The sequence below is a fragment of the Pongo pygmaeus genome, chromosome 11, assembly GCF_028885625.2.
Source record: "Pongo pygmaeus isolate AG05252 chromosome 11, NHGRI_mPonPyg2-v2.0_pri, whole genome shotgun sequence".
NCBI lineage: Eukaryota > Metazoa > Chordata > Mammalia > Primates > Hominidae > Pongo > Pongo pygmaeus.
The window spans coordinates 57,587,449-57,611,654 of NC_072384.2; the positions used below are offsets into that span (position 1 = coordinate 57,587,449).

A 24,206-nucleotide genomic window follows, 5' to 3' on the forward strand; every position below is an offset into this window, starting at 1 on the left:
TTGCATCTGCTTTTGGGTTCTTGGTCATGAAGCCTTTGCCTAAGCCAATATTAACAAAGGTTTTTCTGATGTTATCTTCTAGAATTTTTACAGCTTCAGGTTTCAGATTTAAGTATTTGATACACCTTGAGTTGACTTTTGAATAAGGTAAGAGATGAGGATCCAGTTTCATTCTCCTACATGTGGCTTGCCAATTATACCTGCACAATTTTTTGAATAGGATATACTTTCCCCACTTTATGTTTTTGTTTGCTTTGTTGAAGATCAGTTTGGTGTAAGTATTTGGGTTTATTTCTGGGTTCTCTATTCTATTCCATTGGTCTATATGCCTATTTTTATACTAGTACCACGCTGTTTTGGTGACTATGGCCTTATAATATAGTTTGAAGTTGGGTAATGTCATGCCTCCAGATTTGTTCCTTTTGCTTAGTCTTGCTTTGGCTATGCAGACTCTTTTTTTGTTACATATGAATTTTAGAATTTTTTTCTAGTTCTGTGAAGAATGATGGTGGTATTTTGATGGGAATTGCAATGAGTTTGAAGATTGCTTTTGGCAGTTGGTTATTTTCACATTATTGATTCTACCCATTCATGAGCATGGGATATGTTTCCATTTGTTTGTTTTGTCTATGATTTTTTTCAGCAGTGTTTTGCAGTTTTCCTTGTAGAGGTCTTTCACCTTCTTGGTTATGTATATTCCTAAGTATTACATTATATTTTATTTTATTGCAACTATTGTAACAGGGATTGAGTTTTCAATTTGATTCTCAGCTTGGTTGCTGTTGGTGTATAGCAAAGCTACTGATTTTCATACATTAATTTTGTATCCTGAAACTTTGCTGAATTCATTTATCAGTTCAAGGAAGCTTTTTGGAGGAGTCTTTAGGGTTTTCTAGGTATACAATCATATTATCAACAAACAGTGACAGTTTGACTTCCTGTTTACTGATTTGGATGCCCTTTATTTATTTGTCTTGTCTAATTGCTCTGGCTAGGACTTCCAGTACTATGTTGAATAGAAGTGGTGAGAGAGGGCATTCTTGTCTTATGCCAGTTCTCAGAGAGAATGCTTTCAGCTTTTCCCCTATCGGTATAATGTTGGCTGTGGGTTTGTCATAGATGGCTTTTATTACATTGAGGTATATCCCTTGTATGCTGATTTTGCTGAGGGTTTTAATCATAAAGGGATGCTGGATTTTGTCAAATGCTTTTTCTGCATCTATTGAGATGAGCATGTGATTTTTGTTTTTAATTCTGTTTATGTGGTGTATCACATTTATTGACTTACATATGTTAAACCATCCCCACATCCCTGGTATGAAACCCACTTATCATGCTGGATTATCTTTTCGATATGCTGTTAGATTCAGTTAATCTAGTATTTTATTGAGGATTTTTGTATCTTTGTACGTTTATCAGGGATATTGGTCTGTAGTTTTCTTTGTTATGTCCTTTCCTGGTTTTGGTATTAGGGTGATACTGGCTTCATTGAATGATTTGGGGAGGATTCCCTTTTTCTCTATCTTATGGAATAGTGTCAACAGGATTGGCACGAATTCTTTGAATGTCTGATAGAATTCAGGTGTGAATCCATCTGATCCTGGACTTACTTTTCTTGGCATTTTTAATTACCATTTATATCTCACTGCTTATTATTGTTCTGTTCAGAGTTTCTATTTATTCCTGGTTTAATCTGGGAGGGTTATATATTTCTAGTTTCTCCTGTATGTTTTCTAATTTATACACATAAAAGTGTTCATAGTAGCCTTGAATAATCTTTTGTATTTCTGTGGTATTGGTTGTAGTATCTCCCATTTTGTTTCTAATTGAACTTATTTGGATATTCTCTCTAGTTTAATCTCACTAGTGGTCTATCAATTTTATTTATCTTTTCAAAGAACCAGCTTTTTGTTTAATTTATCTTTTGTATTTTTTTTGTTTCAATTTCATTTAGTTCTGCTCTGATCATTGTTATTTCTTTTCTTCTGTTGGGTTTGGGTTTGGTTTGTTCTTGTTTCTGTAGTTCCTTGAGGTGTGACCTTAGATTGTCTATTTGCGGTCTTTCAGATGTTTTGATGTAGATATTTAAGGCTATGAACTTTCTTCTTATCACCACCTTTGCTGTATCCCAGAGGTTTTGATAGGTTGTGTCACTATTATCATTCAGTTCAAAGAATTTTTTAATTTCCATCTTGATTTCATTGTTGACCCAATGATCATTCAGGAGCAGGTTATTTAATTTCCAGGTATTTGCTTGGTTTTGAAGGTTCCTTTTTGAGTTGATATCCAATTTTATTACACTGTGGTCTGAAAGAGTACTTGATATAATTTTGGTTTTCTTAAATTTATTGAGACTTGTTTTGTGGCCTATCATATGATCTATCTTAAAGAATGCTCCATGTGCTGAGGAATAGAATATACATTCTGCAGTTGTTGGGTAGAATGTTCTGTAAATATCTGTTAAGTCCATTTGTTCTAAAGTATAGTTTAAATCCATTCTTTGTTGACTTTCTGTCATGATGACCTGTCTATTGCTGTTAGTGGAGTATTAAAGTCCCCCACTATTAATATGTTGCCATCTATATTATTTCTTAGGTCTGATAGTAATTGTTTTATAAATTTGGGCACTCCAATGTTAGGTGCATATATGTTTAGTATTGTGATATTTTTTCTGTTTAACGAGTCCTTTTATCATTATATAATGTCCCTCTTTGGCATTTTAACTACTGTTGCTTTAAAGTTTGTTTTGTTTGATATAAGAATAGCTACTCCTGCTCATTTTTGATGCTCATTTGCATGGAATATCTTTTTCCACCCCTTTACCTTAAGTTTATGTGAGTCCTTATGTGTTAGGTGAGTCTCTTGAAGACAGCAGAACCTTGGTTGGTGAATTCTTCTCCATTCTCCCATTCTTTGTCTTTTAAGTGGAGCATTTTGACCATTTACATTCAATTTTAGTATTGAGATGTGAGGTACTATTCTATTCATCATGCTATTTGTTGCCTGAATACCTTTTTTTTGTTTGTTTTTCATTGTGCTTTTGTTATATAGATCCTGTGAGATTTATGCTTTAATGAGGTTCTATTTTGGTGCTTTTTGAGTATTTGTTTCAAGATTTAGAGCTCCTTTTAGCAGTTCTTATAGAGCTGGCTTGGGAGTGGCAAATTCTCTCAGCCTTTGTTTGCCTGAAAAAGACCATCTTTCCTTCATTTATGAAGTTTAGCTTCTCTGGATCCAAAATTCTTGGCTGATAATTGTTTTGTTTAAGGAGATAGCTCCTCAGTCCCTTCTAGCTTGTAGGATTTCTGCTAAGAAACCTGCTGTTAATCTGATAGAGTTTCCTTTTTAGGCTACCTGATGTTTTTGCCTGATAGCTCTTAAGATTCTTTCCTTCATCTTGACTTTAGAAAACCTGATGACTATGCTGAGGTGATAGTCTTTTTGCAATAAATTGCCCAAATGTTCTCTGAGGTTCTTGTTTTTGGAGTCTAGATTGCTTACAAGGCCCGGGAAGTGTTCTGTAATTATTCCCTCAAATATGTTTTCCAAACTTTTAGATTTCTCCTCTTCCTTGGGAACACCAATTATTCCTAGGTTCTGTCATTTAACACAATCCCATACTTCTTGGAGGCATTATTCATTTTTTAAAATTCTTTCTTCTTTATCTTTGTTGGATTGAGTTAATTTGAAAGCCTTGTCTTCGAGCTCTGAAGTTCTTTATTCTACTTGCTTGATTCTATTGCTGAGACTTTCCAGTGTATTTTGCATTTCTCTAAGTGTGTCCTTTATTTCCAGAAGTTGTGATTGTTTTTTATTTATGCTATTTATTTCACTGAAGCTTTTTCCCTTCATATATCATTTTTAAAATTTTATTAAGTTTGACTTCACCTTTCTCTGGCGCCTCCTTGATTAGCTTAATAATTGACTTTCTGAATTCTTTTTCTGGCAATTCAGAGATTTCCTCTTGGTTTGGATCCACTGCTGGTGAGCCAGTGTGATCTTTTAGGGGTGTTAAAGAACCTTGTTTGTCATATTATCAGAATTTTTTTTCTGGTTCCTTCTCATATGGGTAGATTATGTCAGAGGGAAGATCTTGGGCTCAAGCGCTGCTGTTCAGATTCTTTTGTCCCATGGGGTGCTCCCTTGATGTGTTGCTCTCCCCCTTCCTCTAGGGATGTGGCTTCCTAAAGCGGAACTGCAGTGATTGTAATTTCTCTTCTGGATCTAGCCACTCATTGGAACTACTGGACTCTGGGCTGGTACTGGCGAGTGTCCACACAGAGTCCTGTGATGTGAACCGTCTTCAGGTCTTCCTGCTGTAGATAACAGTATCTGCTCTGGTGGAGGTGGCCGGGGAGTGAAGTGGACTCTGTGAGGGTCCCTGGTTGTAGTTTTGCTTATTGTGCTAGTTTCATGTTGGTTGGCCTCCAGCCAGGGAATGGTGCTTTCAAGAGACCATTAGCTGTGATAGTGTAGGGAGGATCAGAGAGTGGGCAGGGCCATAGAGCTCTCAAGAGATTATGTCCTTTGTCTTCGGTTACCAGAGCGGGTAGAGAAAGACCATCAGGTGGGGGCAGCGTTAGGCATGTGTGAGCTCTGAGTCTCCTTGTGGGGTCTTGCAGTGGCTGCTGGGGGGATGGGGGTGTGGTTCTCAGGCCAATGGAGTTATGTTCCCAGGGGGTTTATGGCTGCCTCTGTCCATCATGTAGGTTGCCAGGAGAGTGGGGGAAAGTTGTTAGTTACAGGCCTCACCTGGCTTCTCTGCAGCCTGAATGGCTGGGCTCACTCCCACTGTGCCCCCTTGACAGCACTGAGTTTGTTTCCAGGCAGTGGGTAAGCAGGGCTGAGAACTTGCCCCAGGCTACCAGCCTCCTGGTTTAGAAAGCAAGCAGAGCTTTTAGATTTTGCGCCTCCCTGCCTGCTGCAGTTTTTGTGCTGTGTCTGCACTCCCGATTCAACCACCCCCCCATCCCAAGTTCTGTCCAGGAAACTTTGCATTTGGTTGAAATTGTTACAAAGTTCAGCTGGAAGTTTCCTTCTCTCTGATCATTTCCCAGTTTCTCTGGCAGCCCTCCCCAAGGATCCCTGTGAAAAAGTCAGAAACGGCATCCCTGGAGAATGAAAGTGCCCACAGGGCTCTTCTCACTGCTGCTTCTACCCCTGTATTTCACTTGACTCTCTAAATTCATCTCAGCTCCAGGTAAGGTCAAATCCTCTTCCTGTGATCTGGGATCTGAATCTTCAGGTTCCCCAGTGAGGGTGTATGTTTGGGGGCAGAATATCCCCCTTTCACACTTTGGGCACTCACAGTTTTTTGGCTATCTCCTGGGGCCTGCAGCAGCAGTTCACTTCCTTCAAAGGGTCTGTGGACTCTCTTGGCTGTTTCTGCAGTAGTTCTTGAAGCAAAAGTTCATGATGTGAGTCTCCACATGCTGCTCTGTCCATCCAAGTGGGAGCTGCAAATTAGTCCTGTTTCCTATCCTCCATTTTCCCCAAGATCTAGTATTTGATAGCATAACTGAGTAACTACAGTCAACAATCATTTATTATATATTTAAAAATAACTAAAAGGGTGGAATTGGAATGTTCCTAACACAAATAAATAAATTCTTGAGGAGATGGATACCTTAATTACTCTGGTGTGATTATTACACATTGTGTGCCTGTATTAAAACTTCAAATGTAGGCCAGGCACGGTGGCTCACGCCTGTAATCCCAGCACTTTGGGAGGCTGAGGTGGGTGGTTCACGAGGTCGGGGATCTAGACCATCCTGGCTAACACAGTGAAACCCTGTCTCTACTAAAAATACAAAAAATTAGCCAGGCATGGTGGTGGGCACCTGTAGTCCCAGCTACTCGGGAGGCTGAGGCAGGAGAATGGTGTGAACCCGGGAGGCGGAGCTTGCAGTGAAGCCGAGATGGTGCCACTGCACTCCAGCCTGGGCAAGAGTGAGACTCCGTCTCAAAAAAACCCAAAAAAACCAAAAAAACAAACAAACAAAAAATCAAATGTATCTAAGTATATACATCTGTTATTTACCCATAGTAATTAAAAATAAATTAAAAAAAATTTTCACTTCTAATTTTTTGCAATATTATTTTTGCTTGTTAAACAAAGCATCTGCCAGCAGCACGGCACACTGACCCACATGGACAACTTTCCTAACAGACATAAAAGGAGTATTGTCTAAAGACTAGCATGGGTTAGCTTTAAGGAATAAAAGACATGACCCCCAAGTTTTAGAAATGAAGAATGTAAGCTCATGAGCTGATGCCATTGAGGCCCAGAGAGGATCAAACTTGGAATAGGCCCCCATGCCAAGGTGCTGGGATTCTGCAGGATGTATACACAGGGTCCTGGTTTGTAGGTGACCGTTGAACCTGAAACTTCTACATTAAGCCAAAACTGGGAAACTCTGTACCTTCAGTGAAAGAGGGTTAACATCCCAATGACTGTCTTGAAATGCAAAGAAAGTTTGTCTCTGCGGCACGTGGGTACAAAAACAGTCTCCAGTGAGAAACTGAAGTAACGCGTCACTTGTGTTTGTAGAATGACAGTTTATGCTACCTACATGGTACCAAAATCCTTAAAATAAGACATTAATGTCAAACTGGTCCTAGACTGTGGACACACTTGTAGCCTCTAGCAGAAGCAAATACAAAACTGCTGCCTGGGGATGCTTTCAAATATTTTTCTGTGTACTGGATTCCCATGGTAAAATAGATATGGACTACAAAATTGAAATTATAGGTAAAATGAGGAAACACTAATGAGAGAAGTCAGCTGTAATGGGAAGATTAGCACTTCAAGAACTTCAGATAGATCAACAACCTGAAAGAAATTATAAAATATCTATGTTTAAAATGATTACATAGACAAAAGATGAAACAGAAATATGTAGAAAAAATAGGATACGGTTTTTAAATATAGGTAAATTTGAAAAAGTAATAATTAGCTTACCTACAAAAGAAAAAGTTTAGTAAACTAAAAATCTCAATGCATGGTATATTTGTTACCCTGTTGCCACAATAATGCTATTGCCATAGGTCCTGAAAGGCACACAGCAAGCATTTCCTACTCATGTGCCTGGGCTGGCAAAGTGACTTTGCTGATCTTGGTGGGCTTGCTCACTTCTGGGGCTCAGCTGGCTGTTAGATGATCTAGGCTGGCCCTCACTGGGGTGATGAGGTGCCTGGGCTTCGTTTCACATGCTTCTCTTCCTCCAGCAGACTACCCTGGGCATGTTAGTATGACAATGGGGAAGTGCAAAGGCATGAACAACTGGCACACTGTCAGTTCTGACTCATTTTCTTGATCAAAATAATGGCAAGATCGAGTCCATGGTCAAGGAGCAGTCCATGTTACCCAGTTTATGGTGAGAAGGCATTGCATAGTTATATGGAATAGGGTGTAGACACAGGGTGGAGTAAATAATTGAGGACATTACTGCAGCTAACCACAGATAGGTTAAGAGTGGTTAAACACACCCAGAGAGTGTGTGAAGAAGAAAGATCTGAGAAAATTTCTCATTTTATTGCAGAGAGACAAATTGAATGTATAAAAGGGAAGTTAATACATTAGGAGGACAAACTGAGATGGCTTAACATACATCTAAGAGGGGTGCCAGAAGAAAATAACATATTCAAGGAAGAAATAGTGATAATTTCCTAAAATTGATAACAGACAGGCTTTTTCATAATCTGGAAGCACAGTGAGCCATGAGAATAATTTATTTTTTAAAAAAGTCACACCTAAACACATTTTAATAAAACTTCAGGATATAAAGAGAAAATCTAGATGCAACCAGAAAGAAGAGACAGATTACTTACTCAAACACAAGCAGATGAAAACAAACTTTTCATCAGCCACAATGGGTACCAGAAGATAATGAATGAACATCCTATGAGTGCTGAGGGAAAATCACTGGCAATCTGGAATTCTAGACCATGCTAAATAGTCACTCAAAAATGAGGATAAAACAAAGATAGTTTTCAGCTCAAAGCCCATGCTGAAGAACTATTATATAATGTACTTTAGAAAGAAAGAAACCCAGAAGGAAGGAGATCTGAGAAGCAGTTGTGATCAAAGACATTGGCAGACACAGATAATGTAAATTATTATTAACTGTCAACAAAGCGGTAACCATAAGACTAAAAGGGAGGCAGGGATGAAAACAAGATAGATTAAGTTACTTTATACCAAAATGTGAAGTAGTAATTAGAGTTAAATTGTTCCAAGTTGCTTGTGTTATGCAGAAGGGTATAGGTATTAATTAGCTTTGAATTGTATTAAGTCAAGTATGCTTGTTGAAATGTAAGGGTAACTATTGAAAGAATAGAAATAACATATATAACTTCCAAAATAACAGAGGGAAATGGGGTCTGCAAAGAATCATGTAATCATTTTTTTTTCTCACTTTGCCACCCAGGCTGGAGTGCAGTGGTGTGATCTTGGCTCACTGCAACCTCTGCCTCCCAGGTTCAAGCGATTCTCGTGCCTCAGCCTCCCCAGTAGTAGGGACTACAGGTGCACGCCATCATGCCTGGCTAATTTTTGTATTTTTAGTAGAAATGGGGTTTCACCACATTGGCTAGGCTGGTCTCAAACTCCTGACATTAAGTAATCTGTCCACCTCAGCCTCCCAAAGTGCTGGGATTACAGACGTGAGCCATTGCGCCCAGCACAGAGAACTTAATCATTCTATAGAACGTAGGAAGGAGGTAAAAAGAAACATACATACACACACACACACACACACGCACACACAATTAGAAACAAAATAAGAAGAAAGGAGTAAAAATATATCAGGAATCACAGTATTTGTAAATGTATTAAACATAGATAAAAGACAACTTTTTGAAAATCCATTGATGTATTGTTTACCTGACACACTCCTAAAACATAATGACATGGAAAGTTTGGAAGCAAAGGACAATATATATAACCAACAAAGGATCAGTATTCATCATATATAAAAATCTCCTACAAATTAGTAAGACAAAAATAAAATACCCAAAAGAAAAAATGGGCAAAGAATGGAGAAGAAAGCTGAAAGACTGCCAAACATATATAAAGGCGTTTGATCTCACTAGTAATCAGGGAAATGAAATAAAGCAAAGAGATACCATTTTACAGTCATCACATTAGCAAAAGAATTATAAGGCTAACATCAGATTTATTGGCAACAATATGGGGAAATGGGGTATATTATACACTGTTGACACAAGTGTAACTTGGTAAAACTATTTGGTAGGGCAATGTAATACTATCTAGTAAAACTGAATACATGCAAACATATTACCACACATTAGAGAAACTCTTATGTGCATACACAAGAAGATACCCATAAGGATGTTTACAGGAAAAAATTGGAAGCAACATAAAAAAGCCAGTTTTTAAAATATATATAGTATATGTTACATTTATATATATATTCCATATATTATATATACATATGATTCTTATACATACATATCTACCATATATATACACATACGCACACACCTTAAACCTGCTTATGTAGTTATAAGTACATACTTATAAGTATGAGTTTTAACATGTACCCCAAAAGCATACCTACCAACTCTCCACCTTTAGGACAGTGATTACCTTCAGGAAGAAAGTGAAGGTAATCTAAAGTAAGGAATGTGACAGGGCTTTAATGAAATCTTTCTTTTAAAAAAAATGTGTTAAATATGGCAAAATATAACAATTGTTAAATTTGGGTAGTAACTACACAGGCATCTAATGTATCTGTACCTTTATGTTTAAAATATTTTAAAATTAAAAATTTTAAATATAGTAACTAACATAAAGTAGTCACAAAGACCTAACAATCACCACAGGAACAGTGTTTTCTGTTTATTTATTTTAAATAAAAAACCAAGTAAAGTGTTCAAAAGAATAACATTTTTGAAAAGTCATGACATGCCTAAGGTGAAGCATTTACAGAAATGTGAATGTGACCGTGATTATACAACCACGGTTTTCTACTTCTTTAGAAAAAAAATTAATGGTTAACTCAATATATTGCACTTAGTAATGTTAAGAGAGTACCATAAAACACAGTGTTCTCTTTCACTCAGCTAAACCTAAATTAGAATCAGTCAGCTTTGAAATTACATGACTTTGGGGGCCTAGAATTCACCACCTCCACAATGTATTAGCATTATTTTCCCATCTGAGCCCTCTTGGGCAGCAGCAGTAATAATCTGTGGTGTGTGTTAGAGGTTAGGACTGAACCTTCCTTGAGCTCCCAGGAAAATCACCCCCTCTCCCTTCAGTGTGGGGTTTGTCAAACTCACAGAGCTTCCTCCAGCTGTGGAGGCTGATTTCCCAATGTACTTCACGTTCTGGTTAGGCGCTTTCATCAGGTGCTGAAAGACAAACACGGGCTTTAATCTCCAAGGCCTGAAGTCACCAGAATGGCCAGTCACAGGCAGTGAGGAAGCCAGGCTAGGAGACCAATAGAAACAGAGCCTCTCAGCCCTCATGCCCTTTAACTAATATTTCAGGGACAGCTCAGGGGCAGAGAGAAATTGCTCCAGGCAGGGTGGTGAGTTGGGCCCTGCTATTTGGGTAAAATCATAGGGAAGTGATGAGCCTGAGATGAGTTAATCGTAAAGTGTGTGTGAGAGACATTTTAAGGGTCAATTTAAAATTTGGCAATGAGATGACTTTAAAATCAGCTTTAGGACTGGGCCATCATTTTGATGGGGCCATCTTGTTCATCAGCATTCACAGAACACACAGCTGCTATGGTTTAACTGTGCCCTCTTTTCCTATAAATGAGTTAAATCAACAACCTGATGACCAGCAGGGTAAAATGTGGCAGACGGATGTTCCTTACATCCCAATCCTACTTCACCTTCAACACCCAGATCAAATTCCCTTCTCTTGTTGACGCCATTCTCCTTGGACTCCTGTCTTCTTTAATGGACTCCACCATGTACCAGAAGCGAAGCAGAAAGAGTTTTCATGGTTTTGTGGCTGCACAGATCTAGATCTGAACTCCAATCTCCATTTACTCACTGTAGGATCTCAGGCATTTCATTTAACCTCTCTAGGCTTCCATTTCCTCATCTGAAAATTGGGGAAATAATAATACCTATCTCACAGAGGTGTTGTGAGGATGAAATGAGATACGGAGTCGAACTGTTTAGTCCAAAGCCTGGCCTGGAGTAATGCTATTAGCCACTGTTGTTACTGACATTCTTCCTGGTTTTTTTTCGTTATTTTTCCTTGTCCTTCAGATTTCTATTCTGAGTTGAATGTGGTTATTTCGAGCTTAGACAAAAGCTTTTACATTTTATTCCCTACTGGTACTGATTTAAAATATGCTTTATTTCCAATGAAATAGCTTTTCTTGAATTTTTGTTAGACATGTGGTGCCTCACATTTTCTCAAACATTATTAAGAACAGAAACATCCTAAAAATTGAAGTCAAGTACATGCAGAAGTCAAGGGTTTTCAGTCTTAACGCTCTCTGTTGACCAAGCCACTAGAGGCACTGATGACCTTTGCTGGCTGTTCAGGGTTTTCTGTTGACTCTGAGGCTCTGGTGTTGGCTTAAGGTCAGCCATTAGAAAACAGTGAATTTACGCTTTGGTCACACTGTGGGAGTCAGGCTTCTGATAAGAAAGGCCACCAGAAAAGCCAGGGAAGTTGTAAGTAAAGTTCTTTTCATTTGGATGTTGCCAGAAAAAACAGGCTGAGAACAAAACCATTATTAAAAAATAATAAAATAGTGGGCCAGGTGTGGTGGCTCACGCCTGTAATCCCAGCACTTTGGGAGGCCAAGGCAGGTGGATTACCTGAGGTCAGGAGTTCGAGACCAGCCTGGCCAACATGGTGAAACCCCATCTCTACTAAAAATACAAAAATTAGCTGGGCGTGGTGGCACACGCCTGTAATCCCAGCTACTCAGGAGGCTGAGGCAGGAGAATTGCTTGATCCTGGGAAGCAGAGGTTGCAGTGAGCTGAGATTGAGCCACTGCACTCCAGCCTAGCTGACAGAGCAAGACTCTGTCTCAAAAATAAACAAACAAATAAATAAATAAATAAATAAATATAATAACAAACAATAAGTGGCCATCAATAGGAGAATGGATAAATTGTTGTAATGTCATATAACAGATCACTATATGGTAATCTGATGAATTAGACCTATGTCTAACAATAATTTGATATCATTGCATATATAATATTAAATTTTTGAAAATAAAGTTGTAAAGGAAGGTAGAGTGGGATAGTATTAAGGTAAAATTTTTAAACAGAAGAACCAAAAGTATTTTTTTATAATCTATACTTTAACTTATAAAACCCACGAACCAGAAGTATACTTCCCAACTTTAGGGTTATGTTTACTTATCTGGGGAGCAAGGGAAAGAAATGAGATTGGATACATCCTCAACTGTACATGGATTAATTTTAATGTTTTCAAATTAATATTAAGTTTGGTAGAAAAGAACATGTTAAATTTTTCTGAATACTTTGTAATATACATTAAATATTTTATAGTTTTAAAAACATGATAAAAAATAGGAACCAGAACAAAATAAAATAAAATAAAGTAAGTCATTACTCATCTTCGAGCATTAACAAACTTACCACATAGTAGGTGCTTAATAATCACTTACTGCATGATAAGTATGACACTTCTTACATGGCATTTCCATTTACCTGGAGACAGACCCTTTTTGGAATGGTTGACAATAGTCAAATCCTCCCTACTCAAATCCCTACAAAAGCCTATAAATAAATGTTCACACAATTTGAAACTTGTTATTTTCTTAACTTTAATCATTGTCCAAAGAGAAATTCCTGGTTTTATATATACATGTATATTTTTTTCTATCTCTTTCTATATACATTCTCTCTCTTGCTCCCTCTCTCTCTCTCTATACATATATAGAGAGAGAGGGAGAGAGAGTGCGAGTATATATATATACTCTAAATATTAGGAAGCATAATTCTGGTAAAAAATAAATTTTGTCAATGAAGAAATTCTCCTCAGGCAAATTTCAACTTTATAAAGATTCCAGATGTCAATGCCTTGTGGGTCCTGGAAAATATGTCATTGTTTTGTATCTGTAATTCTCATACACAATTATTAAAACTTTTACAACATAACCACATCTCCTGAGACTGGAAACAAGAGCTTGCAGTCCTTTGCAAGGATTAGGGAATGCTGCAATCCTCCCGAGGGCCTCAGCATGGGTCAACCTCCACTACACTAACCCTCGGGGGAAGGTATCTGTGCAAACATTGCGCTGCCACCCCTCTGCCTGGCCCTGCCTAGAACAGCAGTGCGTTTTGACAGAATTGTGGAGGGAAACACCCTCCAAAAAAGAGCAAAACAAACACTGTAGGGTTGTAGCATTTGTCCTAGGGATATAATTCTTGCTTATAATTATAATATAGTACTTTGAAACCTAATACTAATCTTGTTTTTTCTTTTCTGTATACATGGCCTTTTTCATAGTGCACACTCCCATCTATCTGCTGGGGAATGGGAGTTAGAGTAGGAAATTAGGATTCTTTCAATAGCAATTATGAGTCCCTAATAAGGCAATGTGAGGAAAAATAAAGATTTTAGATATGTTTATACTGTCATTAACACAAAAAAAACCTAGGTCTGGACTTGAACACGGAGATTGCTAGAAACCAGAGAGAACTCAGGATAGGATATAAGGGAAATTAACATAAGACAGAGAGAAAAAGTACAAAGAGGGTCTCCTCTTCTAATTATGAGAGTGAGAGGGCAGGAGAAATGGTGCAAGAGGCAGGCCAAGGTCTGCGGTGACCACCCACCCTTGGGGGTGAAAATAAAGGAGAAGGGTGCTATCCCTATCCAACTAGGCATAGGCCAGCCTGAGAACACTGGAGCCAGAGGCCTGCATCCTTCGAGGCAGCCTAAGAAAGGTTGTGATTCTCTAGCAGAATCTCCATATTCAGCTTAGGCCCGCATCCAAGATGGTGAGGGGGAGGGCCAGCATAATGCTCCCTTAGGGCCAGATGGGGCCAGCTGCATCTCAGTGAGCCCATTCAAGGACCCATAGACTACACCTAAGTAGCCACAGGTCCCTCAAGAGAAAACAGCGGACAATGCCTGAGCTGCAACATCACATAGAGCCAAGGGATAATACAAGGAACTGAGCACATGGATCCAGGAGCCCTTCTCTTCCTCCTTGCTCATCCCCACCATTCCATTTAGTACGTGTCACCTCAGATGGGAGCAGTGGGCACAAGGAAGAAATTGGATGAATGCATATCTAAAAGAAAATAAATCATCTAAATGAGACTATTTAAACCAAAGACAGAGATGCTGTTAATTGGCAAGTTTAAAAACACTGTCCTCTGCTCTATCTTCCAGGAGGGTGGGTACAGTGAGAAAGATTGGATAGCTAATAGAAAATACTGTACATTTTCTTTGCACATATCTGTAATAATGTTAAACTATAACACTTCTTTTTTTTTTCTTTTATTATTATTATTATTATTACTATTATTATACTTTAGGTTTTATGGTACATGTGCCCAATGTGCAGGTAAGTTACATATGTATACATGTGCCATGCTGGTGTGCTGCACCCACCAACTCGTCATCTAGCATTAGGTATATCTCCCAATGCTATCCCTCCCCCCTCCCCCCAACCCACAACAGTCCCCGAAGTGTGATGTTCCCCTTCCTGTGTCCATAACACTTCTATACCACAAAAAATTGTACATTTTTAATAGCTCCTCTTTTATACAAAGGTTTTGAGGCAGCTATAACCTATTTATCGGAAAATAAACACTCAAGGAAAGATCAAAAGATCTTTAATTAGTTTTAGTTATTTGTCACGAAGGACAGAATGCTGAATTTACACTTAGTATATGTGTTTTAACATATAAAAGGATAGTATGAGGAGTGTGGTAACTTGCATTTTCTTTATTCATGGAATGTCAATATTTTTGTGGAAGAAAAGAAGCAAGAACTGTCTTTTTCGTGCCTTTATCTTCAGCACTTCCTAGACTTTCTGGAGCATGGTGTATGCTCAGTTAATATTTATTGAATGAATAAATGAAAATGTAAACTGCTTAGCCTCAGAATGGATAGCTTAGGACATTTTTGGAGCTCTCTCAAGCCACTGCTGGTGCTGTGGGCTGAATGGAAGAGCCAGGGGAATCTGATGTGGCAGGAGGAAAGGGCTCTTGGTTACCCCATCCCCACTCTGAGACCCGCCAAAGAAGGAGGAGATGTGAGGACTTTGCTGTGCATTGACACCCCTACTCCCATAGGCTGTAAGGCTAGTGTGCATGTGCATGTGTAAGGGGCAGTGTCTTCTGGGCAGGGGTGCCTGCTGCAGCCTCAGGTGAACCAATACAACCTTTGCTGATACCCCATGGAGAGGCATCTAAGAATTGAGACTCTGGTCCCAGGGCTAGTCTAGCAGGCAGGGAAAGAGCACAAAAGCATGGTCTCAGGGAGGCCTAAATGCTATCCAGTTGTACATCAAGACTGTGCTTTCTTTTTCTAATATTAGAGGTTCAAGGACAAAATTAAGCCAGATAGAAAGTTGTAATGGAATTGAGAATGTAATAGTGCCAGCATCATAAAGGAAGACGGTAGGAAGTGAAGTGTTTTATCTCAGGCCAGATACCATGGAGCATGGATTTGGCAGATCTGATGCAAGACCCTCCTGATCACAAGGCTGGACTGAGTCATGGGCTGTGCCTGGCACACAGCCTTTGTTTGCAAATTACCCATTGGCCAGGTCTGAGTTTGCCTTGTGCACTCCTGTGTGCATAATTTTTAAAAATGAAACCTTTTCCCATGCTCTTCAGGTGACTGGCCTTTTGCAATACAGTCAATCAAAAAGCATTGCTGAGAAACAACCTACCATAAGAGCAGGATCGAGTCTTGAGAAGATTGAAAAGTGGGGAGAATAATTTAAGACTGCCCAGAAGGCATTAACTAGTATTCTACTTTCATCAACTTTTATAGATTCCACAAGATTATTCTGAACTTCATCCAAATGACAATTACTTGCCTTAATGTCTGACCGAGTTGTTACATGGGGTCCATAAATCTTAGATGGCATTACCTGGCACTGTTAGTGATCAAGATCACTGGTTGACTGAATCTGTACTGGAAACAGACATGTTAATCAACCTAGTTAATTCACTGTGGTAATTAATTACTGAACACTTATCCAATTAGCTAACACTTTTGCCTCTCAAAGCCAGAGGTAAATGCCAGATTGAAATTGGTGGTTCTCCTCATTATACCTTAAAAATAAAATTGAGAGATATGGCATGGAATATCAAATAAAGGTGTGCTGGTGCCAGCGGTAGTGAGTGAGTATGTTGAGTCTCAAAATTGCCAGTGGTTTGGGAAGGAGCAGCAGGTAGACCAGCCTGAGATGAGTCAGGAGGTAAGAGACAGATGTATACAAGCTATCAACAAGAACTACTGTTCTAAGTTACAAAGGCAACACACATGTTAAAGACTATTTTGCCTCATAGTCATCATTACCTTTTCCAGGATAAGTGTCCTCAGGAATTTTTTGATATCTGGGCACAGTTGCAAACGTCTAGTTGGTGGTAACAGTGGCAAGATTTAGGCTACATGGATTCCCCAACATAGAGTCCCCTATTCTTTTTCCTTCCTATTCTGTAAACTTTGCTTCTGACCAAGATGGACCAAAGGAGGCCAGTGTGGCATTCAAAGAATTTGCCAAGAATGACTGTCACCAGGAAAAGGATCATCTTCTAACATGGAGAACTCAGTTAGGATATGAGCACTTGATTCTTGACTGTGATGCACATTCTTGGAAAGAAATCCAAGCATATTAGGAGGTGTCTTGTATTTGCTGCTGTTTGGCATTTATAGACATTTTAGGTTCTGATTTGCCTGAAAGCCATGAGACTACATTCTTGAAGCTCTCACCAGCATAGAACTTCAGCTGATTGCTATGGGAGTGAAGGGAAAAAAGATCAGGATGAAGTTGTCTAGTTTTCTAGATTTTTCCGTCCCAAAAGTGAAAAGTGAGAAGCATTAACGAAAGTAGTGAATTCATGCCTTTCTTGGCAGAGACTCCATTTTCTGAAAATACTATGCTGTATTATTATTCCATGTGGATTAACCCCTAGTTCAATAAATTTTACCAATGGCCTACAGTTTAACTAAAGAAAGAGGCCCTGGGAAATAAGTTTTGTTTAATTATCAGTTCTTCTGTGTGAACTGGAATGAGCAAAGTTCAGATAAAGGGACATTCCGAGGTCCAGACTTTGGATGCTTTCTTAACTTGTGATGACAAAGAAAGAAAACAAGTTGGTGAGGGGCTGGATGGAGATGGGGAACTGAAATGTTTGAGAACTGGAAGTTCTCGTATGTACTGGACACAGTTTTGAGAAGACCTGGTAGGCATGTCATAGAAACCAAAAGAGGACTTGTATCCGTATACAGTTGTCTCAAAGCAAATAAGCCTGTTTGCAACATCAAACCTGTGTTGGGATCAAGGACAGATGTAAGGGAAAGGTTCTCACCAATAGTTAACAAGCTAACCAACCTGGTCAAAGAGCTAGGATGCCACACCTTCAAAGGGGGCCTATCTTCTTGAGGAAGTGCTGCTCTGACAGCTGGGCTGTGGTATAAAAGGCATGTCAGGGAGGGCCTTTTTTATTTGATAGGAAAATTTAAAATGCTAAAGGAAAAATTTTCTTAGCAATTTCACAGGAAAACCTAAGTTTTAAGAGAGGGTATCATTCTAACTGGGAACTGAACTATTGTGACCAGATCTATAATTTAATAGCAAGTCACAATATTTCTCTTTCTTGACATCAATTTAAGAGTGACTATTCACATAGTAGAGAGAATGGCTTCGGTTATACCTGTCTCCAATAGTTCCATGAAATCTGACAGGAATACATACATTGGGTGAGTAATTTTGATTTTTTAAATTTGTTTTGATTGATGGATGCTCCTAGGATTTTGTATTAAATGATTAGATAATGGGCCGCTACAGTTAAGCAAATTTCTTAAATGTAGAGATTATATCACTGGATACAGCTCATAAAGCAATAAAAACAATGCAAAATGTATTTTCAATGACATTTTTACTCCTTGGTTTTGGGGGTTAGGGGTTGGCTCATCTAAGAAAATGGGGCAAAATAAATCACAAAAAACATGCAAAAGTTTAGCCAACCTTCAGTAGTAAACACATTCAAGGTTCATTCAGCCTGGGACTCACTATAGAGTTCAGCCCTTAATTCCAAGACAATGGGCTGCAAGTGAGAAATAATTAAAAGGGCCTCCCAGTGCCTGAGGGAGGTTTAATTGTATTGCAGGATATTGTGGAGTGACTTCATATGCTTTGTGATGGACCTTACATAGAATTTACTTCTGAAATACCATCTATGCGATTCATCTCATGGGTAGATATAAAATTGCTGAAGCTGTCTACAAATTTAGCTCCAGTTCCTGCCCCAGGTTAACAGAACACAACAGAGCATTAATCATCATGAGGCATAAGGAGATTTTGCTGGTTCCCTCTGATTTCCTGAGAGTTGTGTGAAATGTGTTGCTTAGAGCCTCCATGATGTCAGCATTTCAGAAAACACTCCATTTGCCCATCCCAGACAGAGGTAGCCTCCTGCATGTTCCCTTCCGCAGGGAAGCCCAGGAGAAAGAGAAAAGGAAAAATTCTGAAGATGAAGGTAATGGCAAATGGAAAGACTTCTTCCCAGCCAGCACTTTCTTTTGGTTACCAATATTTAATACTCATCATGTAGTGTAATTTGTCATGATTTACTAAAAAGACTATTCTATGTGTTAGGAAAAGGAAAAAGCTTGAAGAGACAACACCACATACAAAGCTATTTAGTAAAAATTATATATTTTGGAAAAATCAAAGTAGTGCAAAAACTACATTCATATTGGGTAGAATTTGGCGTGAAATCCCAAACAAGGTTTTTCTTTGGTACTGATAGAGTGATCATCTTAGAAGTGCTTCTCGATGAGCCCAGTGAAACAAGAAACTTCTATAGACAGTCCCTCAAATTTTCTAATTGAGAAATCATTAGACATTGGGACAGGGCATCAAGGAAAACTAATCCTAATGAATTAATAGTATTATAATTAATACAAATGAAAATAATTAATGGCTCTGCTAGTTGGAGAATTTCTCCTTGAAGATAGGAAGAATAGTATAGATCAGTGATTTTTAAAAACACCAAAGCCCAGGTCTCCTTGACCAAGTCAATCCAAATTTCTAGAGATAGGGTCTAGGGATAAGTACTCTTTAAAGTGCCCCTGGTGGTTCTGATATGTAGCTAGAGTTTGGAATCACTAGGGTAGAGGAATAAGACTCTTTTACAGAGTAATGATTCATAGATTCAGTTGGGAATCCAAAGGAATATTTCCAGGTCATGAAAGTAGTCTTGGCAGAGTGAAACAGAAAGTGTAATAGAATTCGGAAGAAAAAGTTGATGGCAGTGTTTGTCAAACTTTAATGTGCATGTGAATCACACAGAGTCTGTTAAAATGCAGATTTTGATTCAGCAGGTATGGGGTGGAATCTAAGATTTTGCATTCCTAACGAGCTCCCCAGGTGTTGCTGATGCTGCTGGTTCACTGACCACACACTGTATAACAAGGGACTAGGGATAAATTCTTGCCTCACAAGAGAAGAAAGGAAATGTCCCTTTGCTTTGAGATTTTGAAGCTTGTTCTGTAGTAGTAATGTGTACTAACACCATGGAATACTTTATTTTTGAAACAAGGTATGTATGACCCAGTAACTAATTAAAAATCTATTACTCTAGATTTTTTTGAGAAGGAAATTAATAGTATTTTGTTCCACTTTCTGAAAAGTTAAATTTAATTCAACAATATAATTTGTTAAAACTTAGGGATTCAAAAAGGATATCTGAGATAGCTTGCATCAGGAGATTCGCAGTCTTTCTAGAGGGATGGAAACTTAACTATATTACAATATGAAATGCTATCTACCAGCATTAGCATGAAACAAATGCTTTCGGAACACAGTGAGAAAAAAATTAATACTGACCAAGGAGAGAAGATGCTTGGAAAAGCCTTCATGGAAGAGGTAATATTTGAATTGGACCATGAAGGAAAATTGGAATTTTGATAGGTGAAAAGTGGAAGAAAGGGGGAAGGATGTTTGAAGGACAAAGGCCTGAAGCAGGGGTTCTCAACTTTGGCTGCACTAAAGATCATTTGAGAAGATTTTAAAAATACTTAAAATCTTTAGATTTAAAATACAGAGAGTCTAAATTAATTAGCGCCTGGTCACCAGTGTTTTTTTTTTTTTTTTTTAAAGCTCCCTGAACACCAAAAGCAATGGCAACAAAAGCCAAAATTGATAAATGGGATCTAATTAAAATAAAGAGCTTCTGCACAGCAAAAGAAACTACCATCAGAGTGAACAGGCAACCCACAGAATGGGAGAAAATTTTTGCAATCTTCTCATCTGACAAAGGGCTAATATCCAGAATCTACAATGAATTCAAACAAATTTACAAGAAAAAAACAACCCCATCAACAAGTGGGTGAAGGATACGAACAGACACTTCTCAAAAGAAGACATTTATGCAGCCAACAGACTCATGAAAAAATGCTCATCATCACTGGCCATCAGAGAAATGCAAATCAAAACCACAATGAGATACCACCTCACACCAGTTAGAATGGCAATCATTAAAAAGTCAGGAAACAACAGGTGCTGGAGAGGATGTGGAGAAATAGGAACACTTTTACACTGTTGGTTGGACTGTAAACTAGTTCAACCATTGTGGAAGTCAGTGTGGCGACTCCTCAGGGATCTAGAACTAGAAATACCATTTGATCCAGCCATCCCATTACCGGGTATATACCCAAAGGATTACAAATCATGCTGCTATAAAGACACATACACATGTATGTTTATTGCAGCACTATTGACAATAGCAAAGACCTGGAACCAACCCAAATGTCCAACAGTGATAGACTGGATTAAGAAAATGTGGCACATATACACCATGGAATACTATGCAGCCATAAAAAACGATGAGTTCATGTCCTTTGTAGGGACATGGTTGAAGCTGGAAACCATCATTCTCAGCAAACTATCGCAAGGACAAAAAACCAAACACCGCATGTTCTTACTCATAGGTGGGAATTGAACAATGAGAACACATGGACACAGGAAGGGGAACATCACACACTGGGGCCTGTTGTGGGATGGGGGGAGGGGGAAGGGATAGCATTAGGAGATATACCTAATGTTAAATGACGAGTTAATGGGTGCAGCACACCAACATGGCACGTATATACATATGTAACGAACCTGCACGTTGTGCACATGTACCCTAAAACTTAAAGTATAAAAAAAAAAAGATAAAAAAATAAAGCTCCCTGGTAATTTTAATGAACAACCAAAGTGAGAATCAATAAAGATATAGGAAGAGGCAAGGCTTGGTAAAATGTTTTGAAGTGTATGGAATGAAAGGCATGTGGAAAGGCCAGGCATGGCGGCTCACACCTGTAATCCCAGCACTTTGGGAGGCTAAGGTGGGTGGATCGCTTGAGGTCAGAAGTTCGAGACCATCCTGGCCAACATGGTGAAATCCTATCTCTACTAACAATACAAAAATTAGCTGGGTATGGTGGCAGGTGCCTGTAATCCCGGATACTCAGGAGGCTGAGGCAGGAGAATCACTTGAACCAGGAGGCGGAGGTTGCAGTGAGCTGAGATTGGGCCACTGCACTCCAGCCTGGGTGACAGAGCAAAACTCTGAAAGAGAAGAGAAGAGAAGAGAAGAGAATGGAAGAGAAGAGAAGAGGGCAGGCGTGTGGACAGAAATGGGAGGAACAAAGAACAAAGAAGTCCCAGACAGTTCTTGACAAAGACGTCTTGACCCACTGTGGTGTGGGGGTAGATACCTTTTATCACTAATAACTCTAGTGGCATATGATTACTACCCAAATAACCAAAAGCTACAATGATATGCTTCATAAATATGAATTAAGATTCATTAAGGTCATTGATGAATTAAGGTCATTCATTGAATGACCTAGATTGAATTAAGGTCATTCTTATAGCCGTCATCAGCTCACTGTCTTGCATTTCATGGTATTTTACAAATAAAAGAGAGGAAGGATTGGTGTTCTAGCTAGCACTACTGTGACGGGGGTTTGAGCCAGGGCCATGGCCACTGGGGTGGATAGAAAGTGGTGTATTCAGCATGGGTGGTGGAGTCCTCAATGGCAGTGCTATTCAAAGTGTTGTCCACAGACCATCAACATCAGGACCAATGAGGAGCTTGCTAGAAATGCAAATTCGGACACACATCAGCAACTCACTGAATCAGAATTTCCAGAAGAGGAGTCCATGAAGTGTCCGGCTGATTCTTATGCATGCTACACTTTGAGAAGATAAAATAAAATACAAATAAAATAAAATACAAATAACTTACTCAAGGTTGCACAATTAGGATATATATGGTTGTACTGGAACCCAGGCAAACTGAATCCAGAGCCCAGTAGTTTATATTCCACAGCCTCCCATGCAAAGAAATTAGATGACCATTACAGTCGGAACTGAATAGAAATGACTGTTTCGTAATTTACTGGTTGTTAATCTTGCACAAGTTTCTCAACTTCTGTAAGCCTTGGCTTCTTTGTAAACCAAATTATTAATCTTACCCAGCTAATAGAGCAGTTATGGGACAAATGAGTTAATGCATTTGTTATATGCAGTTTTCATGCCATTTTCATGCTCAGTGCTATGCTTGCCACATAGTGTGAGCAAATATTAGCCATAACTATTGTTATACTACATTGCTTCTCAACAAATAATTTAACCCTAAAGGAAGGTTTATGTTCAGACTTTCTTTCTTGTTAGCTTTCTCTCAAAATTCTTTAATATCTTCTTTGTGTCATTTTTTTTTCCCAGAAAAAGGTTTGTTCATGTTAAAAATCCTTACTTGGATTCGATGGATGAAGACATTCTCTATCACTTGGATTTGGGAACAAAAACACACAACCTACCAGCAATGTTTGGAGATGTAAAGGTAAAAACATTTCTAATTTCAGGAAAAATGATTGAGTTTTCTCTACTAATTTTTCTTCTTACCTTGCCAAAATAATCTATGCACCTTTGGCTAGCGAAGTCCCAATAGGAACTGAAGTCACACTCATTCTCTGAAACAATTTGGAATGTGTATATCATGAACAATCATTTCCACCTCAACAAGACATAAAGGTTCCCAAACTAAATCTAATGCAAACATGTTATTTGGCTACTCTGGCCCCTGGAGATAAATACAATTTTATTGACAATACTGCTGGGTGTTGAGAATTCATTATGTTTTAACAGATTCAGCTCACTATTTAACATCTACATTTATAGCTTAATCTCACTAGTTCTTGTTTTATTAAATCATAAAAATAACTCAACAAAACTAACAATATAATATTATTTCACTTCTGGAAAATAAACATTATCTAATATTTCATATTAAGACTTTTTTGTTTCATAAGAAATATTTCATACAAATTATTTATTAAATACTACCATAAAATTGTACTTCTGCATTATTTATTTTATCTGACATATAAGCAATTTGTGTACATTATTTAAAATAGGGAATATAAAAAAGAATATGATAGTTAAAAAACACCCAATAGTCCTACCACCTAAACATAGACATGATCAACTCATTTTTTTCTTTCAATCATTTTTAATGAATAGACTTTAAAATAGTTGTAATTATATAACTGCATTCTGCACTTCATCATTTAGGTTTACATCGTTAACGTTTCTCCATATTATTACATTCTTTTGAAACATATCATTTATGGGTGTCAAGTGGTATACCATACATTAGAGAGACTATTATTGACTTATGTGTTAAAATATTTTCCATTATAAACAGGAATCAAATGAATATTTTGTACCTAAAGATTTTCTACATTTAGGCCAATTTGCTTAGGGTGATTCACAGAAACGGTCAAAGAGACTGAATTTTTAAAGAACTTTTGTTTTCCAAAAGACTATATCAACTTATCACTAATGGAGAATCGCGCTGTTTTCATCTGACTTTTTCATTCTTTAGCAATTACAAGAACAAAAATAAAAGCGTCACATCTACTATCTCACTAATATCTGCAGATTTAACTCTTTTAGGTGGGTTAAGCAGATATTAACTCTCTCCATAA

General features: G+C 38.2%; 1 protein-coding gene across 4 annotated transcripts in view; it reads left to right on the forward strand.

The window, feature by feature from the left end:
- Nucleotides 1-24,206, forward strand: part of UPP2 (uridine phosphorylase 2) — a 263,527-nt gene that overhangs the window by 209,962 nt on the left and 29,359 nt on the right. For 2 of the 4 annotated variants that reach the window (XR_008501057.2, XR_010122836.1), the window contains exon 2: nt 22,942-23,059. Coding sequence is in view for 2 of the 4 variants with exons in the window: in XM_054478033.1 (XP_054334008.1) it covers nt 17,863-17,924; nt 22,942-23,059 (180 nt within the window). In the remaining 2 variants the exon portion in view is untranslated. Of the gene's footprint in view, nt 1-17,673; nt 17,925-22,941; nt 23,060-24,206 lie in introns of those variants that run through there. The other 2 variants (XM_054478033.1, XM_054478032.2) reach the window with 2 other exon arrangements.